General features: G+C 58.3%; 1 protein-coding gene across 4 annotated transcripts in view; it reads left to right on the top strand.

Annotated features, from left to right (window-relative positions):
• The window catches only part of CTBP2 (C-terminal binding protein 2), a 133,683-nt gene that overhangs the window by 76,154 nt on the left and 32,595 nt on the right, over positions 1 to 24,934 (top strand). For 3 of the 4 annotated variants that reach the window (XM_036222640.1, XM_036222641.1, XM_036222639.1), the window contains one exon: positions 23,175 to 23,334. In XM_036222640.1, the coding sequence (XP_036078533.1) occupies positions 23,277 to 23,334 (58 nt within the window). In that variant the 5' untranslated portion in view covers positions 23,175 to 23,276. Of the gene's footprint in view, positions 1 to 17,110; positions 18,540 to 18,665; positions 18,749 to 23,174; positions 23,335 to 24,934 lie in introns of those variants that run through there. The other variant, XM_036222642.1, reaches the window with a different exon arrangement.

Below are 24,934 nucleotides of genomic sequence, written 5' to 3'. Positions count from 1 at the left end.
TCAGCATGTTGGATTAATTTCCTGTTCCACATGGGCTCAAGCTCACTGCACAAGTGACCGATTTGTTAGCAGGCTTTACCACTTCCTCCGTCAGTGGTGTTCTGCGCTGACTTCCCACTTTTTCCGTTCAGCCCCCCGAGTCCCCGCTTGGCCCCTCTAGTCCAGTGCCAGGGGCTGGCGGCCTTCAGCAGCTCTCGGGCGAATGGAGCGCCTCGTCCCCCAGTGCCCCTTCCCTGTCCCCTGGGCTCTGGGGGCCTGGCCGCTGCTACCCTGCCACTGCCTCCCTCCCCACGCAGCAGAGGAGGCTGCTGCCCCGGCACAGCCCACAGAAGCATCTAGATGCCTGTGGAATGCGGCTTTAAACACAGAGTAAGTCCACCAGAAGTCGGGGCGGGGGCGGGGGGCAGGTAACCCTGCCAACCGGGGATTTGTTCTTCACAGGAATGCAGTGTTGGGAGAGCGGGCAGCTTTTTTTTTTCTTCGATTTAAAAATGTTCAATATATTTTACATTCCTGTTTTAGAACAGTTTCAGATTTACGGGAGAATTGAGAAGACAGTGCAGATTCCTGTGTGCCCTGGCTTGTTTTCCCTTCATTGACATCGTTCCTAACTGTGATACATTTGTTGTAATTAAGGAAGCAATGTTGATACATTAGGATTAAAGTCAGTAGTTGATTTAGAGAAGGTAACTTTTTATCTTTCTTTATTATTCAATTCCTTAGGGTGTATGTGTGTGGTACAGTAAAGAAAATAATTTCACATCTTTGGTTTCTATCCAGCTTCTGGGAGGGAATGTCGAACAGGTAAACAACCAAGTTTTTCTCTGTGGGAATCTTCATTAAAAAAGGGGGTTTAGTCAGCAGAAGTCTCCGTTTCCTGATTAAGTAGCAAAATAAACAGAAGTGACCATGTCCTAGTTTAAATCCTGGAAAATAGAATTGTCTAAATGGAAACTTTGAGCAAGTGTGTGCTGGGCGAAACTCATTGTTGTAGATGTTTTATAGATTAGATTTAATCCCGATTCTGATTTGGGGATTTAAAACCCTACGAAACCGAAATGCAGTTTGCTCTGCAGTGCCCGGTGGCCAGCAGAAGGGGAGGCCATCACTCGGGGACAAAGCAGGGGACCAGGGAGCCTCGGTCACGGCCAGTCAGGCCGGCAGTGACCAGCCGTGAGGCCGTCCGCTGGGAGGCCGGCGGGCGCCGCTCTGCTCAGGCCCCGTGAGGGCGCTTCGTTTCGTTCTTGCAGCTCATCTCCCTGAGCGGGAGCCGGAGGATCAGAGAGGACGTGAGCCGCCCGGGGCCACGCAGTGGTGTCCAGGGAGAACCCGAGCCTGGTGCGGAGGGTGACGGGCTGGGCGTGTTTGCTGGCAGGGAGCAGAGGGGCTCGGAGAGATGGCGCAGAAGCCCTGTGAGAGGAGCAGCGGCCCCAGGCCTCCCTCGCGGGCCAGGCGCACTCGGCCTCCCACGCGTGGGAGGCGCTGATCTCTCTGGCGCCTGCTTCCTGTGCTTCGTCCGCCATTAAAACGTGTGCCTTGTCTTTTGGGAGAAGTTCCCATTTTCATCAGTCAATAAACCGTAGCTACAAAGATGTGAACGATTTTTTCTTTGCATCCTAGATTTTTACAGCTTAACTATATTGAGAGAAGGGGCGTGGGGGCCTCTGCACACAAATGAACTTTTCCCTTTGGTTTCTGATGCTCCCTCTGTGCATAGCTTAGGTTCTTTTAAGTGCAGGTGACATGTCAGAGTCCTGAATTTGGGGACAGTCACCCTGTCTGTGGTGCTTGCCCTGTGCCCAGCGGGGACTCAGCGGACATTTGTGGACAGGGCAGATATGTGTCCCTCACACCAGGAAGGTCTTTGGGGCAGGACCCGGGCTCTGCCACAAAGCATCCCGTGTACCCCGGAGGGTCGGGTTAGGGGTGCCTGCTGCCACGTGGCTGGGCTGACATCCGAGGCAGTCGTTTCCCTCACTGTGCTTTCTGGCCTCTTGTTGGACACGGGCGAGGTGGAACGCACCTGGGTCGCAGCAGCAGGTGTCTTCCGATGCCGCCGGCCTCGTGGGTCCCGAGGCGGCAGGGCGAGGCCCTCCGAGGCGCCTGGACACTCGCGGGGGCTGAGCCTGCACTTGGCAGCTTCAGAGACGGGGCCAAGGTGACCCAGGACACGGAGGGCAAGCATGCGCCGCCGCCCAAGGGCCACCGTGTTTCCGGACACGCATACCATGTTTCCGCAGCCGAAACACTGGCCGAGGTTGAGTGGTAAGACGTTTGAGAAACGGCACATGGAGAAGCAGTGTTTTTCCTTGTTAAATGGACGTCGTCTTCTAGAGCGCTTGGCTTTACAGAAAAGTCACGCCCGCATCCCAGAGCGCGCGCGGCCTCCGCCCCAACGTCCACGCCACACCGTGCACATGTGGCCGTGAACAGGCCGACGCGCGCCCACATCACTCCAGCCTTGTGCGGGCGCCCGAGGCCCGCCGTCTGCCCCAGGACCCCGCCACGTGGTCGCAGGTCGCCGTCGGCGCCTCCGAGCTGTGGCCGCCCCACAGACTCCGCTCACCTCTGCCGACCTCAGCGGTTCCGAGCCGCGGGGCTGTGCCTTTTGCAGGCTCGTCCCCCTGTGGTGGTTCGTCTGGTGGTTTTCTCGGGAGTAGACCGGGTTGCGGATGGGTCGTGTGGGGCCAGCTTGCGGGTGTGATTTTTAGCGAAGAAGGCTTTGGAGGTGAAACCTGGGCAGCGGTGACAAGCTGCCGTGCGTGGCTGGTGTCCACAGGGCACGAGGGACCCTCCCCCACTCCCACCCCACCCCCGACCTCGGGGTCGGAGGACTTCAGGACTTCAGTGGCCCTGGTGTTCGTTTGGGTCACCACAGACTTTCTCGTGGGAGCCAGAAAGACTGGCCAGGGGAGTAGAGCATTGTTCACAGGAATCACAGTAGTGGAAACTTCTGGAATATCTTCGGGTTGCTCCAGATTCCTTACGATATGATACCTTATACAGCGTGAATGTGGTTTCACAGTATAAACAGTTGTCGTGTTATATTGTTTAGGGAATAATGACCAAAGAAATGTCTGCGTTTGTTCAGTACAGAGGCAGCGTGGGTGGGCCTAAGCGCATGATGCACGTCGGCAACATTGTGACATTTTAAAAAGCGATTTTGATTCTGCAGAGGGCCGGCTGCAGCTCCTGACTGCACGGCCCAGTGAACCGTCACGTCCGCGAGCCTGTGTTGGCCTTGGGGCGCAGGCAGACTGGCCCAGCCGCGGGACTTCACTGGGTTCAGGTGGTGGCTTGGCCTTCCTGGAAGAACCACATACTAGAGTTGGAGGGGGAAGTTCAGAGGGCAGCCCGTGGCAGGAGAGACGGGGAGAGTGTCCTTCCCTGTGAGTTTGGTTTGTGTTTCCACGGGACCCATTTTCCTCCCAGCGGCTGAGTCGTCAGATGGCTGGGTGACCGGGAGCAGCCTCCTGTCTGATTCCCGGCTTCTGCAGGGCGCCCGTGGCAGTGGGGACGGCTCCGTGCACTTCTGGTGGCGAACGCTTTATCCCCAACCCACAGCCGCTTTCGTGTTCTCAGAGCATGTCACATGCTACGCGGCACAGCTATAGTTACCTGCGGGGGTGTTTAGAACAATCATTAGAGAATATTCTTTGCTTATTAAGTACTAAAACCAGTGAGGTAGGGAACCTTGTGAAACTCAAACCCTAAATATGTAAAACTTGGCCAAGAAACAAAAGAACAAAACCAGCTTTGAATTAAGTCACCAAACCAGAAAGATTTCATTCTTCTTCCTCTTCCTATGACCTTGACCACAAACCTGGGGCTGTATCCCCAGTTCCTCACTCCGTGGGCGGGGAGGGGCCTGAACGGCCGGAAACGGCCCTCGCCAGGGGGGATGCTCACAGCCTCTCCCAGTGTGTCGGGGAAACTAGAACCTGATTTTTGTTTCACAGTCTCCTTATGAATGAGATATTAAAATGGATTCAGGGTATCCACTCTGAACATAAACAGAAAAGGAAGCAAACTTACACGTGGATTTGTGACCCTGGTGCTTTAATGTAACTGAAATTCTTAAATTTCAGTGGGGTGCATCTCCCTTGAGTGTTAGAGCTTATTTATTACCCTTTGAAAAAGGGTCCATGACCCTCGCAGTGTTCTCTCTGAGAATACCCTGCCCCTAAGCCTGCCCCAAGGTGGTTTTTTCCTCCCAAGGTCTGAGCTTGAAGGAGTTGTTGCTTGTGTCCTTGGAGAAAGACCAGCCCATTGCTGCCCATGAATGGGATTAGGGCCAGGGAATGACTTACAATAGCCTACCCAGTGGCCGGCCCACACACTGCCTCCACCCCACCCACCCTCACCCCCAACCCCCACGCACTGCCTCCACCCTCACCCCCAGCCCCACCCACCCCCACGCACAGCCTCCAGCTAGAGCGAAGGTGGCTTCCGCCCTTGGAAAGCTCGGTGTTTCCTTCAGTCACTATCTCTTGACTTTTGCAGAGTCGTGCTTCGGTCAGTTGTCCGCTATACCATATAAGCTATTTATAAATTCATTGCCTTGGATGAAAATAAAAGGGTAATCGGCAGTCATTTATTTTTTAATGCATTTTAAATAACTGGGTTCCTGCAGGAAGATGCAGTTGGATAATTAAATCACCACGGTTGGGGAGCCAGGGTTTCAGGGTGTCAGAGGGCAGCACCCCTGGGTAGGGTGGAGCTTCGGCCTGGGAGGGCTGTGATGGCTCCACTGCAGGTGACCCCGTTGGATCCCCATCCTCCGGCTCTGAGAATCTGTATGACGGGGCTGCCGGGGAGCCCTGTCTGCCTAATGCCTTTGTTTGCTCGGGAAGTTCGTCCTATGCGAATGAATTTGCACAGCTTCCATTCCCAGTAAAGCTGTCACTGATCCCAAACAGAGCAATAACTCAGGTGACGTACTTAAGCCAGCATCGAGTTCGCGCCATCCGTGAGTTGATAAATCGTAGAGCTTCATTTGGTAGGAATCAGCAATTTTATGTGGCAATTAATTTTTACTGCTGGTGGGAAGCCAAAGGCCTCGCACGTCCCTCTGCCTTGGTGTATGTCGAGAGGCACTTAACAGTTTGCTGCGGCGAGAAGGGTTCTGCCTGAGGACTGCGGGGCGAACGGACGTGCTCAGGTCTCGTCACGCACCGCCCTTGCCACCTCTTAGGGGCTCCTCGTCTGGCCAAGGCTAGGCCGTGAGCCGACGTTTGCTGCCCTCTGGGGCGTGGCGTGCCTAGTGGCACGTGTGTGGCCCATGCACACGGTTTGTGGACTAAGAAATTGCCTGCCTTTCTTAGTAGGTGTGCTGTGCCCACCCGCCAGGGCGATCCACCGTGTGCGTCCCTCGGAGGGACACGCGCTGGCTCCCCAGGCATCTGGGACAGCGTGACAGCTCGCGCTCTGCTCCGTCCCGGTTCGGCCGGCGCGGGCCGTTGCCGCGAGTCCGGGTGGAGGCGGGTGCCCGGGCGGTGTACTCGGCGTTGCCGCCGGAGGCACCCTTCGAGCCTCGCTGCCCGGTCTGCCTGGAACCTCAGGACCAACATCCAGGCACACGTGTCCGTTCACCGTGCTGCCCTCAGGGCCGCCGGACGACGCAGGGGCTGCCGGCGTCGGGCTCCACGGTGCGCCCAGTTCGCGTCCGCATCCCCGAGCCCCCCACGGCAGCTCTACTAAGTGGACGACGACACCCCCATTTTACAGGTGGAGGGCTTTAAAAAAAAAAAAAAAACTACAGGCAAATGTAGAGAAACAAAAGCAGAGAAAACCGCGCACGGGACACCCACATCCCAGCCCAGCCTCGTTCTGCGCACATCCCCCACACGCCCCACCAGGCTATCTTAAAGCAAACCCGAGCCCTCGGCTCTGCATCAGTAGACATTCCAGTCTGTGTTCCTAGAAGACACGGACTCCTTCGCTTAAGGATGTGGAAAAAATAGCATTGTCGCACCGAAGAGAAGTCAACAATTTGTGACCTCTGCCCACCCCCCCTTTCTTGTTCAGGGCGCCCTTCTGTCTGATGATCCGGGTCTGAGGGGTGTAGACTCCAGGTCCCAGCCGCCCCCTGTCCCACCCCCATTTCCCTCTGAGGACGCAGCTGCACGGCCACGTGGTTCGATCATCCAGCCCTTTGAAAACTCGAACCGAATGCACGTGAGGTTAGGCACCGTCCGTCCCGCAGGCTTGTGAGTGTGGCCCGAGTGGAAGGCGCCGCTGGGCTCGGGTGTCGGAGCTGGGCCTCCTTCCGCAGGTGGTTTTCTGCTCGAGGCCTCGGCTTCGTCATTTGAAACGACGTTGGTAACATCCCTATTCCCTAAGCCTGTCGGGAAGAACGCGTTAATACCTGCGAAGCGCAGAGAGGACTGTGCCCAGGGCTCTCAAACGTGTGGCTGTTGCTCTCGACACAGCCGCCTCTCCCAGCGACGCTGCTGCGGTTGTCGTGGCCGTGAGGTGAGGGCCGGTGGCCTCGCCCTGGCGTGCGCAGGAGCCCAGGCGTGCCAGCCTCTGCTCCTCTGGTACCATCGCCCCTGGCTTTGCTTTCATAGCACTGTTCTCCTCACCCAGGCCCCTGGTCACCTGGTGGCTGAGTCCTAGGCCACCCCGATACGGATGGGGGCACGTCCTCCAACAGAGCCGAAGAGAATTGGTATTTGGTTTCAGACAGTGGCTGTGCCTCGGAGCTGGGGACAGGGAGGAGGGGGAGACGCCCCTCACCCCTTCATCCCTCCTGCCCCCGGCTGCTGAGGGTGGTTCCTGAGACAGAAACCCCCTCTCAGGAACATGGGGGTCCCACAGCCCCGGGTCCTGAGCTTTGCAGAGCTTTCCCACAAACGGGGTGCCTGGTGCGGACGGCTCCACCAGAGGGGGCACTTCCCCGGAAAGGCCCGTTGGGAAGAGTTTCCTCAGCGCTTGGCCGTCCCAAAAGACGAGAGTAAGATGTTTGCTTTAGCGATTTGCTGAGTCCCGAAAACATCCCTAGGCCGTGCCAAGGCCTTGGTGGAACACAGCGTCTGTGCTCAGCCCGTTGGGGTGGTCCCGGGAACACTGTTTTCAGTGAAAACAAGATGGTGCGTACCGGGCTGTTAGCCTCCGCGGGAGCCCGTGAGAATTCAGGGTTACGGGGCCCACGGGGAACCTGGATGTAATAGGGTCTGGCGGCAGGGTGCTCTTGGGCTCACCTCCAGGCCAGGCTGGAAGATTCTAGAACAGGGAAAACAGCATTCACATGTGCGAGACTGCACTCCCTCCCCAACCCCTTTCATTCAGCACCCCTGACCCCTTGGTCACGGGGGTCTCTGACTGCGGGCCGCAGTCCGGGACTAGACCCCGCATCCCCTTGGTGGGGGCGGGGGCCTCTCTCCAGGGGAACATGGTCTCCGTGCAGGTGGTGGCCTTTCCTGAGAAAGTTCTTTCTCCATCTGCAATCTCCTTTTGGCTCGGTCGCAGCTCTGCCCACACCGGCCGCGCTCACTCAGGCCCCTCTGCAGGACCGAGGGGTGCCCTGCACACACTGCAGGCGGAGATCGGAGATTGAGGCTCCAGAACTTTCCCTTCAGGGGCCTGAGCGTCGCAGGGATGTGGCCTGGCACAACCAGTCGCGGTAAGAAAATTGCATTTCCATTTGAAAGTCACTTGAGACCTTTTCTTTAAGAAGGAAAAAAAAAAAAAAAAAGCGCTTGCACCGAGATGATTTCCAATGGCTCGTGCTCTGGCCTCCATCCCGAGGCCGCGGCGGGGCGTGCCAGGCGGGGCGTGCCAGGCGGCCGTGAGGATCACGCGCGGGGCCTGAACATCGGCGGCCGTGTGCGGTGCTTGCGGGCAGCAGCCACACTCTGCCGCATACGCTCGGGTTGTCCATGTTGTTCGCTCTGCAAGAGAACGACTTCGATGAGTGCTTCGCGGTGGCGCTCCTGTGGACCGGGCCTCCGCGCCGCTGGCCCCCGGTAGGGAAGGACCCGGAGTAGAGTGCGGCGGGCGGTGGAGCAGGCTCGGGGGGCGACGGCCTCCGGGTCCACCCGGAGCCCCACTTCATGCCACGGGTCTTGCCCAGAGGAGCAGCAGAGCCAGACCCCCAGGCCCGCCTCCTGGCCGTGCGGTGAGCCCCAGACGCAGGCTCTAATGGCCCCTGGAAGCTGCCCCCCAGCTGCTAGGGCAGGAAACCAGATGGGCCCAGCAGGGGTCGGCCCCAGCGTGGATGCCCATTGATGCCCTTGGCATGTCTCCGACGGCAGCATTAAAATGTCACGATGTCACACACTGTGGAGCCACCTGAACGGGTGCTGGCTGTGGCCTCGCCCAGGAGAACTGTGAATCGGGCTGGGTTGGCGGTGGTGGGTCTTGCAGCCGTGCTAAATTTCATCTAAATCGTTTTTTTCCCCCAGAGTTATGTGTTCTGTCCCGCCCCACCCCCCCCCCCCCGGTTTCTCGTAGTCGTCCACATACCTGAATTTTAATTCTCATTTCTGAAATGAAATTTCACGCCTCCTATTTATTCTTCACGTCAGCAGCCCATTTTCTCTATAAGCCAACAGCACACCAGAATCCAGAAACCACTAGCGTTTTCTGTGGGAGCCTGGACGCTTTTTCCTTCCAACGCCCCTTGCGGTTAGCAGCTGAGCACAGAGGTAACTTAATACGGGAGCCCAGACCGCGATGTGCAGAAAGCCACCCCTGCCCGCCCTCCCTGCCGGCGGAGGGGTCGCCGCACGGCGCAGACCAGTGGGCGGCGGACTCTGGCGAGAACTCGGCCAACGCGGTTCCCCGATCTTCCCGTGCGCGCCGTGAGGTCCCGGGTCGCGACGGGCGTCGTCACGATGCTCGCCCGTGCCGCGCTGCGGCAGCACCTCCTCCCGGTGCTCGGTGGTTAGTGAGAGGAGAGCCGCGGCAAAAATGAGTGGGAAAGGACGTGGTGGTCGCGGACGGGGGCCGGCGTGAGGGGCGGCACCCCGAGGCGTCGCGGCAGACGCGGGGCTGCGTGTCGCGTGCAGGCTTTGCGTGCGTCGTGCGTGGGGACGACGTTGTCCGTCCGTTGGAGAACGTTCCGAGACATTGCTCGGGGAGTCTCCTTGTGCCTGTGTTCCGTAAAGGGGGTGCCTTTGGGAAGAACAGAACCTGCGTTCCTGGCTGCTTTCATGCCTGATCCTGAGGAGGAGAGAGGCTCAGTCTTTCGGCTGTGGACGGAGCCGGCACCCTGCTCTGCCCGCCACCGTGTAGGGCTTCGGTTCAGGTCGTAGCCCGAGAGTTTCAGCCCCATGGCCAGGGCTTCCGCAGAGCAGCGGAGAACGAGCAGAACACTAAGTCCAGAACACCAAGGTCTCCACGCTTCCCGAGGTTCCGATGGGGCGCCCGAAGCGGCCCCCAGCCTATGAAAAGCACCAGGCCTGATTCCTGCAGGGGCCGTGCTGGGGGGCCGGCTTCTCTGAGACCCTCCTTGGGGCTGGCGGACAGGAAGCAGGCCAAGCCCGACCAGGCCCCAGACCTGTGTGACCTGTGTCAGGGCACTAACAAATACCAGGCCAGCCTGTCGCCGGGGGGAACAGGACAGGATCCTGAAGGATTGAGAGGTAAGTCGGGTCTCAGATAAATCAGACCAACGGGCGTTGGAGGCTGGGGTTTTGTCAGCAGATGAACTTGGCCCTATTTTAAGCCATGCTATGTACCAGCACTTCCTGTTTTTCCAAAGAAACCTCGTGTTTTGGTTTTTGTGATGATGGATTTATTGAAGCTTTTGCTATTCAAGTGACCCAAGTTGTTTCCCAGCCAGAAAGAAAAACTGGAGATTCTGGGTCCCAGAGAGGCCACACACACATGTCCACGTACACACACGCACATGCACACGCACACACACGCACACATACACATGTACACATACGCACACGCACACACACGCAGGCACACACAGATGCACACACACAGCAAGAGGACTGTCATTCCCCAAAGACTGCTCATCAGGAATATTTTAGCCTCCGTGGCTGATCAGTGAATGAACAAAGAGCTAATTGCCAGTCCCCGTCCCAGACGGGTTTCATGGCTCAGAGCTCGGCCTCTCGTTCGGAGGGAGGTGGGGGCCGCCGAGAGGACAATCGAAAGGGGTTTTCTGTTGTTCCTCCGGGCTAAGTTAAGCCATGTGTGTCTCTTTCTAGGAGTGTTGGTCTGGCCGGTCAGAGCCCCGTAAATCCCACTCACTTCCTGCCGACCTTTCGACACCAACAGATGTTTTTTCTTACAAGTGTCATTAGGCCTCTCTTCTCGCTGACCTCATCAAATTGTTTTGAGACCATTTTCATAAGTTTTGTTTCTAAAACTCATTTAACCCTTCCCGAGTCCCCCTCTGAGAATAAGATGACGCTGGCTCCTGCTTCCGCCCATCTCTCTTCTGCCCCCTAGACCTGGGCAGGGGGAGCTGAGCCCACTCCAGGTCCGGGTTTCCACAGACCTGGGCAGATGCACCGTGAGAAGCTACCCTGTGCCCCGGGAGCAGAGGGAAGCTGTGGCTTCTGCAGAAAAGGTGTGGCGGAGACTCGCAAGGCAAGAGCGCAGTGAAGGACCCGACGTGTCACCACGGCGGAAGGAAGGCCTTCCAGGTTCTGCAGGCGTGGCGTGTGGATAGGTGCCGCGGTGGCCCCTCGTCGAACGTTGGGGGTCGCGCCGCGGGTGTGACCGGGAGGTGGGGCCCCAGCAGGCACACCTCACTGTGCCCGTGCGGCCTGGACAAGTCATTGCCATGGGAGCGATCCGGCCGAAGCCTCCGTGGCCGGCGCCTCTCACGTGAGAGCCGCCGTGTCTGTTCCAAAGGCAGGAAGGTGGCGTTGGGGTCTCAGCCTTCACGGGAGCCTAACACGGAGTACGGCGAGGAGACCAGCCGACTCCTGGAGTCCCCGCCCCTCCCCAGGGCGCTGGGTTGTGGTGACTGCCTCTGAGCGCCCTCTTCTGAAGAGTGTCTGTGGTGGGGCTTGCCCTTCGAGCACCCGGGGTGCTGGGGACTCACCCAAAGCCTCGCTCAGGACAGGGTTGCTGACGGAGATGGGCGGTCGTGCTGGTCGTGTTCCCCGCGGTGTAGACGCCTTACTTCTTGGATGCAGGGCAGCACAATGTGTCCGCCGGCCGCTCGCGCGTGTGTGTGTGTGTGCGTGTGTGTTTGTGTGTGTGTGTCGGGTGAGTTAACGCTCACAAACCGCTCACAACAGTGCCTGCGCCGCCAGCCGATCACGTCATTCACGGCGGCGCAAGTGTCCCGGCCATCGGCCATCAGGGGCTGTGCCCGGGAGGCTCGGCCCTCGGCCCCTCTTTGGCGAGCCCCCCGCCAGGGTGGAGATGTTTCCGCCTGGACTTCATTGCTTTGCGAGCTTCCAGTCCAGTTTTCCTTTCTGTTGCTGATCTGTCTTTCGGCCTAGTCTGCGGGTGCGCCCCAAATGCCGTTTGCATAGGCGTTTCCTCTCTTGGGTCTGGCCAGTGCCGCCTTTGGGGGTGGTGGGCGGGTGGCTCTCAGTTGTGGTTCAGGGGCTGTGGGTGTGACTAAATGAGATGTAGCCATCACACTTCCAACCTGGCTGATGATGTCGCCGAGGTCGGCTCCTGGGCTTCCAGATATTTGTGCCAATATCTGCAGGGTGCGGGAGGGACCAGAAACACGGGCCAGAAATGACCTGGACTTGCTGAGTCTCAGGTTCTCTGCGAGGGCCTCGGTTTGGATTTGGTAACTTCCCAAGACTTAGAATTCTCCAAAAACGCCGCGGTTCCCAAGAAACCAAGGTCACAAAAGCGTGTGCGATCTGTGTGCATGAGCGTGTGTTTGCACGCACGCGCCCCCAGCGACCTGCAGCCTCCTCCGCCCCTTCTTGGCTTCCGGGCGGGGGCTCGCCGGCACCCCAGAGCTCCCGCCCGCCGTTTTGCGGTGCGAGAATGTGCTGCGTTTGGACTCGGAAGCCCCGGGACTCCCTTTCACGCCACCTGTGTCCTGTTTTCTTCTGATTTGAAGAGCTCAGCTTTCACAGTCGCCACGGTTCGAGGACCACTTCTGAGCCTCAGAAAGCAAAGGGCTGTTTAAGCAGTGAATTGCCGTGCAGAGGGTGGTCGAGGAGGCTGCATTCTCAATGTCGGGCCTGGTCTCCGATAGATATTTTTAATGTCCCCGGATCTATGGGCGTGCGGGAGTCAAAGTGAAGACCCCGTGGGGGCCGTGGTTAAGTCTGTGTGTTGAACACAGCCCTGGGATTTATTTTAAGCATCTGGGGTAAGACAGTCACAGGCGACACTCCGGATCACGGGCCCATAGACCTGCCGGCCCGGGAGTCTGCAGAACGGGGCGGATCACGGGCCTCGCCTCGGCGTGGGGCGGCTGGGGACGTGTAGCATTTTGGTGGCTTTCTGTTAGCATTCTCTGTCCTAGAGGCAATGTGGGTGCCGTTGGGGTTCAAATGTGTTCTCGTTTTTATCTTTCCTGTTGAGCTGCCCTATTCCGGTGACCATAGGAGATTGGATTGATCGGGTACAGGGTTGTGCAGATGGCCCCCGCTTGTCAAAAGCCCGTGCATGCCACTCGGTGGGCGTTTGTGAAGGACCTGCATTGTTAGCCCCTGCTCTGCTCACGGAAAGAAACCCGAAGAGGTTCTTGCTTTTTACCGAAAAAGCCGAGACGCAGGGTTCGCGATCAGCGTTTGCCCTGCAGCGAGCTGGTCCCGCTCGGCCCGCGCCGCGATCGCCCCGAGCTCACGCTGTGTAAGGTGTCGGGCGTTAGTCGGTGAGATGTGGCAGGTTGTTTTTTGGATCCAGGAACGCTTAAACTTTTTCCTGTGTACACGCGCGGTAACACTTCTTCACTTGACGCCACGTTGGCTTACGCCACGTTTCGTAGGAACTGTCCGCTTTTGGACAGCGGGGAAGCCCGCGTGAGTTGTCTGTCGCTGTGGGACAAGTTACCTCAACGCTTAGACCCTTAAAACAACAAAACCTTACCGCAGGATGTTCTCAGCTCAGGAGCCCACAGCGTAGCTGGGGTCCTGGCTGGCCGCGGCCAGGCTGTCGGCCGGGGTGGCAGGCTCGGCCGGGGCCGGGTCCTCCTCCGAGGCCACTTGCATGGCATCAGGATTTGGCTCCTCGACGGCCGTTGGTCAGCGGCCACCCTCTGGTCTTGCCGCGAGGGCCTCTGCGAACGGCAGCCCACAGCATGGCGGTTGGCGTCCCCGGCCTCCCCGGGGAGCGTGAGTGCGAGGGCCGCCCAAGACGGAAGCCCTGGCGCCCTCTCGCAGGGACGTCCTGTCCCCTGTTCCTGGACTCCAGGCTGCGTCTTGGAGGCCGCGAGTGCGCGGCGTGAGCGGGGGACAGGTGGGGCCCGCCAGGCTCTGCGCCGTGTTCTCTTTCCTGCGTCCACAGCGAGGAGGGGATCCACCCCAGGCAGAGACGGGGGGCGGTTACAGGCCTCTGGGGGCAGGGTCGTGGTTCACACCCCCTGGCCCCCCGTTCCTAGGCATGCCTGCCGTGGGCACCCCACGGGGTGTGGTGGAGAGCTGGCAGACGTGTCCCTGAGGTCCGGGTCTGGGTACTCCCTGTGCGAGCGAGGCGGGTCATCAAGACCTGTCCCTGCAGCCTTAGGGGTCCTGTGCAGGGTCGGATACTGTGCCAGGTCACTGGCCAGTGACCCTGCCCCACAGACAGGGCAGTGGTTTGGCTCCCGTTAGTGTGAGTCAGGAAATGTCTCTCTCTCTCTCTCTATCTCTGTGAAGTTGTCCATTCTCCTCCTCACCTTTTCCCAAATCTTCAGACCTTCATGCCCTGAGGCCAACCTCAGCAGGTCGGGGCCTGGGGGGTGGGTAGAGCCCTGCCTTCCCGGGAAGTGGGAGTTGCTCACCAAGGCCTCACCTGAGGCGCTGCCTCTGAAGCCCAGAGGTGCCTCACCCCCCCCCCCCCGCCTTTGCAAAAACAGCCTCACCCCTTCTTCACCTGCGCGCGCTCTGAGGTGGAGCCTGGGCCCCCGTCGATGACGCAGCGGGGTCCGGCCAGGGCAGGACACGCAACGCCGTCTCGTGCCGTGTCCACGCAGCGTCCGGTCTGGGGACGTAAACGCCATGTCCTGACGCCTCGGCTCCTCAGGGCCACCCTCCCGTCCGCTCGTGTCCCGTGGGGCCCCGGCGTGTGCGGCGTCCCCGGGAATAAGCTCCGAGCAGACACTCGGTGGCATCACCTCGTCAGGAGTTACTCAGCAGGATCCCGAGTAAAGTTGGGACCCTTGGGCCGCTGAGCTGGAATGGCGACAGGTGACGGGCCCTGCCGGGGAGGACCCGGGGCAGCGTAAGGATTCCTGTCTTCTGGGAAAGTCTCACGGGGAGCGTTTCCTCCTCCTCTACCCAGTTCCAACAACCTCTCTACACCAAGGCATATTTTAGCCAAAGCTCAGAACATACTGAGCTACAATAAATGTAAAAATGCCGCTGCTTCCCTCACGCACACCCCCAAAGACCTGGAGGCCACTGCGGAGCAGGCGAAATAATTCAAGAGGACGGTTTAACTCCGGGAGCGGCTGCCGGCCCACCTCCCCCACACCCGCCGGGGTCTGCATGGTGCCCCCTGCCCTCCACGCGAACATCCACGTGTCCAGCAAAAACGCATCAACTGCCAGCCGTTATGTTCCATGTCATACAGCTACGTACGACATCGAGGTTTTCCTTTCTATGACTCGGGTTGAAGAGCCAGCGTCTGGGAAGAACGGCCCTTCCTGGAGATGGCTCTGGCTTCTGCTCACCGTTTCCATCAAACCCTCGCGTGAGGATGGGGAGCCCCGGGGCTCCCAGTGGCCTCCTTTGTAGAGAGACGTGACAGTGGAGTGTTGATATCTGTAAAGTCCCAGACGCGGAAGATCTGTCGTCATAAAACTCTAGTGCGCCGTTCCCGGGGGGTTCGAGCTGGCTTTCCTGTGTGTCTCCTTTGTGCCAGCAACACCTCGTGGGAAGTAAAGGGTGGACCCCTCCCGGCCCATTCAGACGCACTGAGCTGCGGGCGGGCCGGGCAGGGCTGCAGATTTTGAGCCGATTTGCTCAGGCGCCTGTTTGGTCCATCAGGCGGCTGGACTTGGGAGGCTGGGTCCCTGCGCGCTCAGGCAGGTGGGTGGGTTTGAGTGAGCTCTTCCTGCTATTTGCCTTTGAGATAATCTTTCCAGACACTTGCTTCTGAAAACGGGCAGAGAACCCCAGGCGTCCATCATTCGCACTGATATCTTTATCTCCACCGGACCAGCCCGAAGGCCCGCTCGCATCTGCCTCTGACCCGGGCCATGCCCGCCGGCCTCTCAGACTCTCTTGGGCCACCAGGGAGCCCGCATGGCTGGCTGGACTGTCCACCCTGAAGTACAGAGTGCCGTCCTCCGCGAGGTCAAAGCGAGCCGTCCCTCCAGATGTGGTTTGGAACCAGGCGGGGAGGGGCTTTGGCATCAGAGGCAGAGCAGGAAGAGCTACCCAGGAGGCTTCTTGGAGGAGGCAGATTCGGAGCCCAGGTGGGACGCCCTGAGGTCTCCCAAAGGCATCGCCTGCCAGGTCGGGCCAGGAATGAGCTCAGGGGCGTCTTCTGCTTAGCAGCCAGGGCTTAGAAATGGTGTGGGGGTGGGGTTGGCGGGGCGTGCGTGGCCCCCCACTTCAGCACTGGGGGACCAAGCCTCCCCTCCTTTCATCCTCCAGCCAGAGCTGTCGGGTGCCCTGTGCGTGGAGGGAACAAGTGGCTTTTTAGACCCTGGCCATCAGAAAAGACCAGAGCAGCCCACCCTCCCTCTGCACAGTCAGCCAGGCAGGCGGAGGGCGGTGGCCGAAAGGCGCGAGGTCCAGGCCGCGGGGCCCAGAGAGGGGCTGTCCCTCCAGGCGGGCACTGCAGGCCAGAATCGGGTCCTGGAGAGGCTGTGAAAGTCCACTCCTTCCCCCCGCCCTCTCCGAGTGAGCGTCTCCTGTAAAAGCCGTGTGTTCCGAGGTCCCCCGAGCTTCACGGCGAGCGCCCCGGGTGAGCACGGTGAGCTTGCCCGGTGGCCGGGCAAGCGCGGGGCCCCAGCGGCTGCGGCCTGTCGCCGACGCCCGGACTGACCCAAGCCCAGTCCCACCTCGGTTCTTTCAGGAACGACGTCTCTGCCAAGTGGTCCTTTTTCATCACTGGCTCATTCCTCGTTGATGTATCTTTAAGCGAGGACGCAATGGAGAGTCATCCTTCGGGGTGGCCTGTGGCCCTATCTGGGGCAGGGAGCCTCCCGGCTCTGTGACCCGCCCCGCCTCTGCTCTGCCGGAATTTCGGCTCACGCAGCTCCGGAAGGGGGACCTCAGCTGCCGGCCGGAGATGAAGCGGCAGGGCCCCTGCACGTCCCCGTCCTAAAGCCTAAACCTGATCTCTTCTTCAAGGCGATTGGAGACGTGCGTCCTTTTTGCATCCTGAGGTCGAGGGGACACCGTGTGTCGCCCCGACACCAGTTCAGGCCTTTCCTCCTGGGAGCATATGGTCTCTCTTGCTCCAGGTTCTCGTAGAGTCCAAGTTGGCATAGAGATGAGCAAAGCAGCCCAGGTCTCCCCCTGCAGCCTCGGGAAGGCCGTGCAGGGCGCGCAGTGCCCTCTGCCGGCCGAAGGGCCCCATCGCTGGGCACTAGGCCTCCCAGGGGCCTGCTCCGGGAAGGGCTGCGGCCCGTGGGCTCCACACCGCACTGGCTTCGCGAGCAGCCGAGACGGCAGCTTGGCCTTCCGGCGGCAAGAAGTGAAGAAGCAACGTCTTCAAAATCTAACGTTAAGATTTCTAAAAATTTAAGATCTCATCGTTGCTATTTTTGATAACCATCTAATTCCTGTAATTGTTCTTATGAGACATTTAAATACAAGCACAATTCATATATATTAGAATAAGCCGAATGACCTGAAGTTGCCTTAAAGATATTAAGTCGTCTCTGTTCCCCCTCCACACACACCCACACGCACGCGTGCACACACACACACGCACGCACACGCACCATTCCACAGATGACGTATCTTAAAAGTTAAGCACGAGTTTGTCACATGACCTCCAGGAGTCCGCTTTTCCCGTGCGCTGGGGCGCAGCCAATGCATGCGGCAAGGGCGGCGGCCACGAGCGGTCTTCGGGCCGGGGGTGACCTCCCGTGCTGGGTGGGGGTCGCCCTGCCCGCGTCTCAGGGTGTTCGCTCTCGCTCGCTCAGGTGCGAACGTTCTGTGACTTCTTGCACTCGGTACACAGCAGGAGATGAGTGTCCTCTGTCTGCCTAGAACCTGGGGATGCTCGTCCCCTTCACCGCGTCCGGCACGTCAGAGCCGTTAGGCCGGGGAAGGAGATTCGAGGGCCAGAAGGTTGGGGAAGGAACCGTCGACCTGTGTGTCTCTGATTCCTGGCGCCCAACACGGGGGATCTACGGTGTTGCTTACACCTCTTAATCTGAATGGAAGTTCATTTGCATTTATTACTCTTGTTCCGTTTTGCTTTTATTTTTATAAACAATACTTTATTAAAATGATTGTTTTTTCTTCTCAAAGCCTATTTGTAAGCCTGGCGCTTTAAAGGTGTGTGAAGATTCTTAGCACAGGCGTTCTCGTTGGCGCGGGAAGACCGCCGGGTTGAGTTAGCATCGGGACACATAGAACATCCCCCAGGAGCGCTGGGCACTGTGTCTGCTCAAGTCGCCCATCCCCGATGATCGCCCTGAACACGTGGAGCGTTTAGAAGTTGCCGTTTCTTGTTGTACACCAGGAGGTGCAGTTCCGTGCGCTCACCTTGAGAAGAGGAGGGTGCACTCAGCATCCCTGGCCACGGAGACGGTCTCGTGGAAGCGTGGTTCCTCCATCTGCCCCCTCCCGTGGTGGCCACTGACCGCACAGGACACCCCTCTGCATGCCTGGGGCCCCCACGCGCTGGAAGACTCGCTTCTTCTGTGTCTTTGATATTACAGGGCCTTCGCACTTCATTTCTTTGTCTCCTTCAGAGCCTCGGAGAATGTTTTGGTGAGGGTTAAATGCAAGGAACCGTGTCCCAGGCCCACAGTTCCTTACTGCACAGCCAAGTTGTAAAAAGCTCTGAAAACTTGGATTCTCTCGTGACCCATCTGGTGGCAGATTTTGATCTGGCCTGAATTGTTGAGAGGATAGTTTTGTTTTGTGTGTATTAACATGTCCCAGTGCAGAAATGTGGGTGGTTGACTCGGGGTCCACCGTAACATGGTGTAGAGATGGTGGTGCCTTTTTAAAGCCCATGGACATCTGACTCGTGCAGCCCGCCGGGCCTCCGGGTGGGGAAGACGGTGACGGACCTGTGCCGGCCACACGGGAGCGGCCTGTGTTGCGTCAGCCCTGGACATCAGAGGGTGGGGCCCCGGGGCCCCTTGAACTGATTGAGGGCATGTGACCAGGGTGTGACCTTACCACCCTAGGGTTGGGCTGCCGGGCATTCTCTGGGGGAAGATAAACAGTTCTGCTCCCCAGACTTGCAGAAGGATGGCGGGGACAGGCTCCAGGAAGCAGAACGAGGCTCCAGGAACCAGTGCAAGGCTCCATCCAGTGTGTATGGAAGGCATCTGCTGGCCGCCGGGAAGGGCGGGGGGAGGGGGCTGGGGAAGCAGGGGACTTCCCCGGACACCTTCCCGTGCTATATGACACCTGAAGCCTGTGTCTCACCTTGCCTAGAAAACCTAAATGCGCCCAGAAGCTTCTAAGTTAAATAGCCCAGGAGCAGCAGCGCCTTCTGGACTTCTGCAAAACTGGCTCCCGTAAGTTCGTTTCCCACAAACGCTTCACTTCCCTTCCGAGTTTCGTCTTCTTCCTTAAAGTGCGGTTCTGAAATTTTTCTTATTAAATGTGGCCTTACGTTGACTCCTTAGCCTGAGGCTAGGCCAGCATTTTCCCCACTGATCCGAGGCCCCTGTAGAACATCGATTTTGTTGTATGTGGATTTTAATGTGTTCTTCAGATACAGCTTGCAGAACGAAACCCAGGTCAGCAGGTCTGAGGATTCTGTCCGGCTGTCTTCCTGAGACAGGAATCTGTGGTTCCTGTTTGGCTTCTGAAGATTCTGGAACAGGTTCTTCAGAGCAGCCCACAGGCCCGTGGCTGCCCCTGGGACCAGAGTCATGGAGGGTGTTCTGGGTGTCGTCAGCAGGCCGGCTTTCTCCGGGCTCTGTTAAAACACCCTCACCCCGCGGGGACACTGGATGGCACCCCGCCCATGGGGCCTTGCCCTGCCAGCAGGCGCCGCCCACGGTCCGGGGTGAGCGACCCTGTCGATGCACCAGGCAGGTCAGTCCGTAGGCTGAGGCGCGGGGAGCCCAGAGGACAGGTGTTGTCCGTGTGGGGACCTTGGGCTCTGGAGGCGGGGGGAGGCTGCGCCCCGGTGCCCACCCCGCTCGGAGCCATCATCTCAGCCTCCCAGAGTTTGTGCCCATCCTCCCCGCAGGTTTAGCAGGGACGAGCTTCTGAGGACTCAGGGGTTCCCTTCCAGAGCTAGCGGTGCTGGCTTCCCTGTGATAATTCAATTTGTTAGCATATCGGGAAGCTTGGTCTCTCTTGATTAGCATAATGTCTAAGTGGGTTTCCTTAAAAGAATTGAAGGCTGTCATCATGTTTAACTGGTTACAGAAGAATTTTCCTTTTGAAAGACATCAATTACCTTGTGTAAATTTCTTCATCTGCCCCATCTTTATGAAGCCTGGGAACCTAGAATAAAGAAACTGGGGACACGTTAAAAGCGGTTCTGAGATTTTAGAATGCGCGGCAGCGAGGCCTGGGTTTCTGCACTGCGCGATTTGGTTCCGGGCCGGAGGGCGGGGGGCTGCTGGTGGTCCTGTTCGGTGAGACTCACCTGCCCGGGTTTCGGACCCTGCTGGAGGAGGAGGCCCTCCTGTCTCTTTTGCCCTCCCTTTGAGGCGTTTCTGTTCTGTGTGGAGTAATCCAGGCAAGTGGTTGTAAAACGAGGGCGGTTCTTTCTGTTTTCCCTTTTCTTAAATCTCGTGCTCCGCTTTGAAACCCACACGGGCCGGAATCTTCGCCGCCCGTAGCTTCTGCCCAGCAGTCGGCAGGCTTCTCCGGGTGGAATTCTCTGGCACCGAACGTTTCGGCCCTAGATCGGAGCCCTCATCTCGGGCCGACACAACATGACCCTTTCTGTGGCCGGCCCTGCGGCTTCGGCGCCCCTCTGTTCGGGAAGAAGGCAGTGTTGTGTTGTGTGCTGGTGAGGTTTGGCGCGGGCGCGCCGTTCCTATTTATGAAGAGACCTGACTTGCCTTTTGACCTTTGAGTCTCGCTGAGGTTTACCTCCAGCCTGAGCCAGAGGGAATGACAGTCTGCGGTGGGGGCTGGTGTCGGTGGATTGTGTCACCAAAGGGAGGCTCGAGCAGCTCTCGGGGCCTGCCGTTCGGCACCATGTGCCGAGAAGGAGAAGTTGGTTTCCCATCTTCCCTTTTAGGTTCTTCGGCTGGTCTAATGATGACATCGACATAAGACAGATTAACAGGAGAGAGAACATTTTCATTTTGTATGTACAAAAGCCCCATGAAAATGTGAGTGAGACGTGAGGACAGTTGAGGCTTAGAGGCCACCCTGAGCTAAGTAATGGGACAGGGACCTGGGGCTCCAAGTGGGGGAGGGCGGGGCTCGGGATGGTGCGGAGAGCAGATGTTTGGTAATGAGATGCTCGCCCTGCCCTGCACATGGGTCATCCATGTAACAAGTTACCTCTGGTCACAGCTCTCTGTCCGGGCCAGGCCCTCCATCTAAATTCATTTCGCTAATCAACGGGGAGGCAGAAGTTTTTCCTGAGTTTGCTGGGTCTCGCTCGCCTTCAGCTCAAAGTAATCTGCATGTCAGAGAGGTGGCACGTTGTCGTGTGGCCTGCTCCCCACACTACAGCCGTGGAGCCCGCTTCTCCATGACCATCCTGCAAGGTTCTAGAGCTTTCTTCCCACCAGCACCAGCACCCGCATGGTTTGGCCTTTCCCGGTTTCGGCAGAGTGGGAGAGTAGAACACATTCCCCCCTTTTTTTCTCCTGTATGTATTTGTGGTTGAACGTTGACCGTTGTCGGTCGGTCGTGATTTATGAGTGGAGTCTCGCATGACGTGGAGGCAGAGCGTGGCTTCGTAGCAGACGCCGCCCGGGAGCCCGGGGCCCGTGTGGATGGCCAGGTGCGGGCATCCCCTTGGCACGGACGCCCGCCGGCGACCGCGGCTCACAGCTCCGAGGAAGGCCTCGTCCGTGTGACCTGGGGGGGTCCTGGCGATCAAGTCCTTGTAAACACCTCGCTCCTTTGGAGGGCAGAAACGTCACATTTCATCCATTCTTGCTTCAGAATAAATTTTGCGGGAGGGATGGAAGCTACATGAACCAGCGGCTGCTGCCATGAAGCCTGGATGAGGCTCACTCGGCCTGGTGGCCTTGCGACTCTGAATTCCTTGTCAGCATCCCAGGGTGAAACATGGGTGGGTGCCACAGCCGGCAGGGACCCCACAGAAGGGCCAGCCGTAGAGCGTGTCCCCCCTACCCCCATCCCCACCCTCCGAAAAGCCTGACGCAGAAGTCGGGCACGTTTTTTTAAAAAATTTTAAATAGTAGGACGCAGACGATTTGTGTAAGCCGATGCCTGCTCCTTCCTCTGATTGCATAATCGAGGTCCTACTGATCAATTTTTCAGGAAGCCATCTAATTATACAAATTAAAATTCAAAGGAAAGCAAAAAGAATGATTACGCCTCACTTGGGGAATTGGAGGAGGAGGAGGGTGTGGAACCTCTCTCGCCTCAGACGAAAACGCCGTCGTTTTTCATCTCTAAGGCACTCGACAAATATTAACTAATTAATTCTCAGCCCCGTGACTTGGCAGCGAAGGCAGGGCTCTGGCCTCACTGCGGGGTTGAGGAGAGGCCACATGCGCTCGGATAACTGGAGCGCGGGACCTGAGCAAGCGGGATTGGCAGCCGAGCCGTGGGCCAGCCTGCTAGTGCCGCACAGGCGACGTGCTCGGGTCCGCAGGTCCTAGCTCTCTGACGTTGTTATGCTCGTCTCCGAGTTAGGAGACACGCACGCACGCACACACATGCGCACGCACGCACGCATACACACACGCACACGCACGCATACACACACGCACGCCCGCCCTTCGCGTGATTGCCTTTCATGAGGTCCAGCAATTTAAAATATGTGCCTCTCTGCATCTCCCTCCACCCCGCTCTTCCGGGTGACGACCCAGCGTGCCTGAGGATGACCTTCATCTCACGAACCCAGCGCGGTCATTGCAGGTGTGGGGAGCATCCCAGGTTTGGAAAGGGTTTGGCGTCTCCGGGGCGTTGCATTCGGCATTCACGTGATCAGAAACTGTGCTTTTGCCTACCTCTTTAAAAAGCACCACGTGATTGTCACTGGGAATCTGCGGGGTGCCTTCGCAGCCTCCCTGCTGGGACATCAGGCGCTATCGGCCAGAAGGTCGGGACCGTCCCCTGGGCAGACGTGCATTCTGGCCTTGGACAGAGTGACTGCCATCGTTTTGCGTAACTAATGACCACAGACCTCGTTCTCAACCCCGGAACCCCACTTTTGTCCCCCTCATTTGCTGGGTAACAGAGGGCAGCTTGTTCCAGGTGTGTTTGGTGGTGGTTGTTAAAATAAGATTGCAGCAATGGGTCAAAAGCCGGGCTTTTGGAAGTTGCGGGTCATGACCTGTGACCTCCACCGGTACAGAGGCTGAGCAGGAAACGAGGCCAGAGTCTCCCCAGACTGCCCCCACACGCCTGGTCCCACTGGCCCATGAGCCTGCCCCTTCCACGGGTCACAGACGGGCAGGGCGGGCCCAGCCGACTGGCTTGGTCTCCAGCACTGGACTACAAGTTGCTATGATTCAGGTTGGTCTTTAATTGGTGTTCACAGCCCTGAGGTTAAAAGCCGGAGATCCAGACGCTGCCATTTAGTGCGGTAGAAACAAGTGACCGTGGCCTGGTGTGTGTTCCCTTGCTTCCGGTCCCCAGGCAGAACGCAGGAAGGAGGTGGGCACGGTGGGCTTGGAGCAGCCCCGTCTCCCCGCGTCCAAGAGAGCGGAACGGCGCCCAGATGGCCGTGCCCCTCGCGGAGAGCGGCAGCAAAGTCCCGAGTGACCTGTTGTCCTGGGCCACCCGGGTGTCCAGAGAGTAAGGACTCTTTTCTCCTTGTTGCAGGGTCCATAGTGCCGTAATGCCCGCAGACTCCCGCGAGCTCCCCTAAGTTCTTAGAGGACCGCTTTGCCTTTTGAATCAGAGAGTTGCAAAGTTCGATAAAGAATGGCCCTTGTGGATAAGCACAAAGTCAAGCGACAGCGATTGGACAGAATTTGTGAAGGTAAGAGCCAGCGAGATTGGCGGGTTTTAACCAGGCACGGGGCCCTGCCCCTCACCTGTTGGAACTGGTTCCTGTTCAGACTCCACCGCACCCCACCTCCCGCCAAGGCCTCTGCCACCACCAAGCCCCCTCGGTCAGCGCCCTGTGCCTCGTCCTCGAGATGAGCAGGCCTGGCCGCGGTGGACACGGCCTGGCCTCCAGGGTGGGGGAGGGGCTAACAGGAAATTGGGGGGGGGGGGAGGCACCGAGGTCTGTTGTTCTCCACTTACCTAAGATCGTTCTGCATATAAAAGATGCTGTATATCAGGACCATCTTTTTTCACTTCCTAAACTTCCGGGACTTTCTCTGTTTTGCATTAAGATATTTACAAAGATGAATTCTGAGATAATTCCTACAGATCCCAGCGTGGCCCCGTGCTACGTTCCCATCCCTGGTATCTTTGCAAATGTCTGGAAGTGTTTTATTCATGAAAGGAAAAATACACATAATTAAAATCTGATGGAAACTGGGAGACAAAACTCTGCAATGTTGATTAAGCACCATCCTCTCCTAATTAGAGAGTGGTAAGAAACCCCGAGCAAGGGGGCCTGGGCTCGGCGTGACGTGCTCGTGGCCGGCCAGCCTCTGTGCTGCTGGGCCAGGCTCAGCGTGGCTCGGTGTGGCCTGGTGACTTCACGGCAGGGTCTGTCGCGGAGGTGATGGAGGGGAGCCCCCTCGAGACCCCTGCATGTGCTCGCACACTGGCCCACTGATTTGGGGACAGGAATGCATAGATCCTGCAAGCTGTCCATACGGAATTGTCTGAGTAGGTGTGGCTCAAGCCGCGTGGAGTGGAGGCATCGAAGCTGTGTTCTGCGGTGCGACCGTGCGCCCCGAAAGAGCTCCGTGCTGCTCAGCAGGCACTGGCTGTCCCCCACATCCCTGGGGTCCTGCCATAGTGTGTGTGTGGTAGGGGGGGAGGGATTTAGGGTTTAAAAATTATTTTAAAATTTCAAACCTACAGAAAGATCGCTGGAATCGTTCAATGGACACACAGTTGCTTCCTCTCTGTAGACGCGTAGAGAGGAAGAGGTGGACGGGTGGGTGGGTGGACGGACCTTCCCAGAACCATCTGCCAGCGGGCCGCAGAGGCAGCGGCAGCTGCGGCTTGCGCCTCCTGCCCTGAGTAAACACAGCGCTGGGCCACCCCCGGGGGCTGAGCGGCGTCGGACCTGCTCTAATGAAGACCACACACTCGCCTCCCCACACCCCATCGCAGCTCTTCTCAGCTCGCTGGTTCGCCTGCGTGAAAACCCGCCCAGGGACACACACGTTCATCTAGTCGTCACCTCTCTGTTTCTTTGGTCTCTTCAGTCTAAAATAATTCTCTGGCCGTTTTTGACTTTTCAAAAGCATCGGTGTCTTGGAAGAGCCAGGAGGATAGGTGTGTACGATGTCCCATAATCTGGAGTCACCTGATTTTTGGGGATTTTTTTTTTTAAGTTTACTTTTGCCCTGCAGTGGGGTGAAAAGTACTTCGTTTCCGTTTGCTGAGTCCCCGGCTCCAGAGAGCCCTAGGGGATCAGTGTTCCGAGGCTGGCATCAGGGATGCCTGGGGCT

The sequence above is a fragment of the Rousettus aegyptiacus genome, unplaced genomic scaffold, assembly GCF_014176215.1.
Source record: "Rousettus aegyptiacus isolate mRouAeg1 unplaced genomic scaffold, mRouAeg1.p scaffold_m13_p_6, whole genome shotgun sequence".
In the NCBI taxonomy this organism is placed as follows: domain Eukaryota; kingdom Metazoa; phylum Chordata; class Mammalia; order Chiroptera; family Pteropodidae; genus Rousettus; species Rousettus aegyptiacus.
Note: the sequence above shows the minus strand (reverse complement) of the source record. Positions and strands in the feature narration are given on the sequence as shown.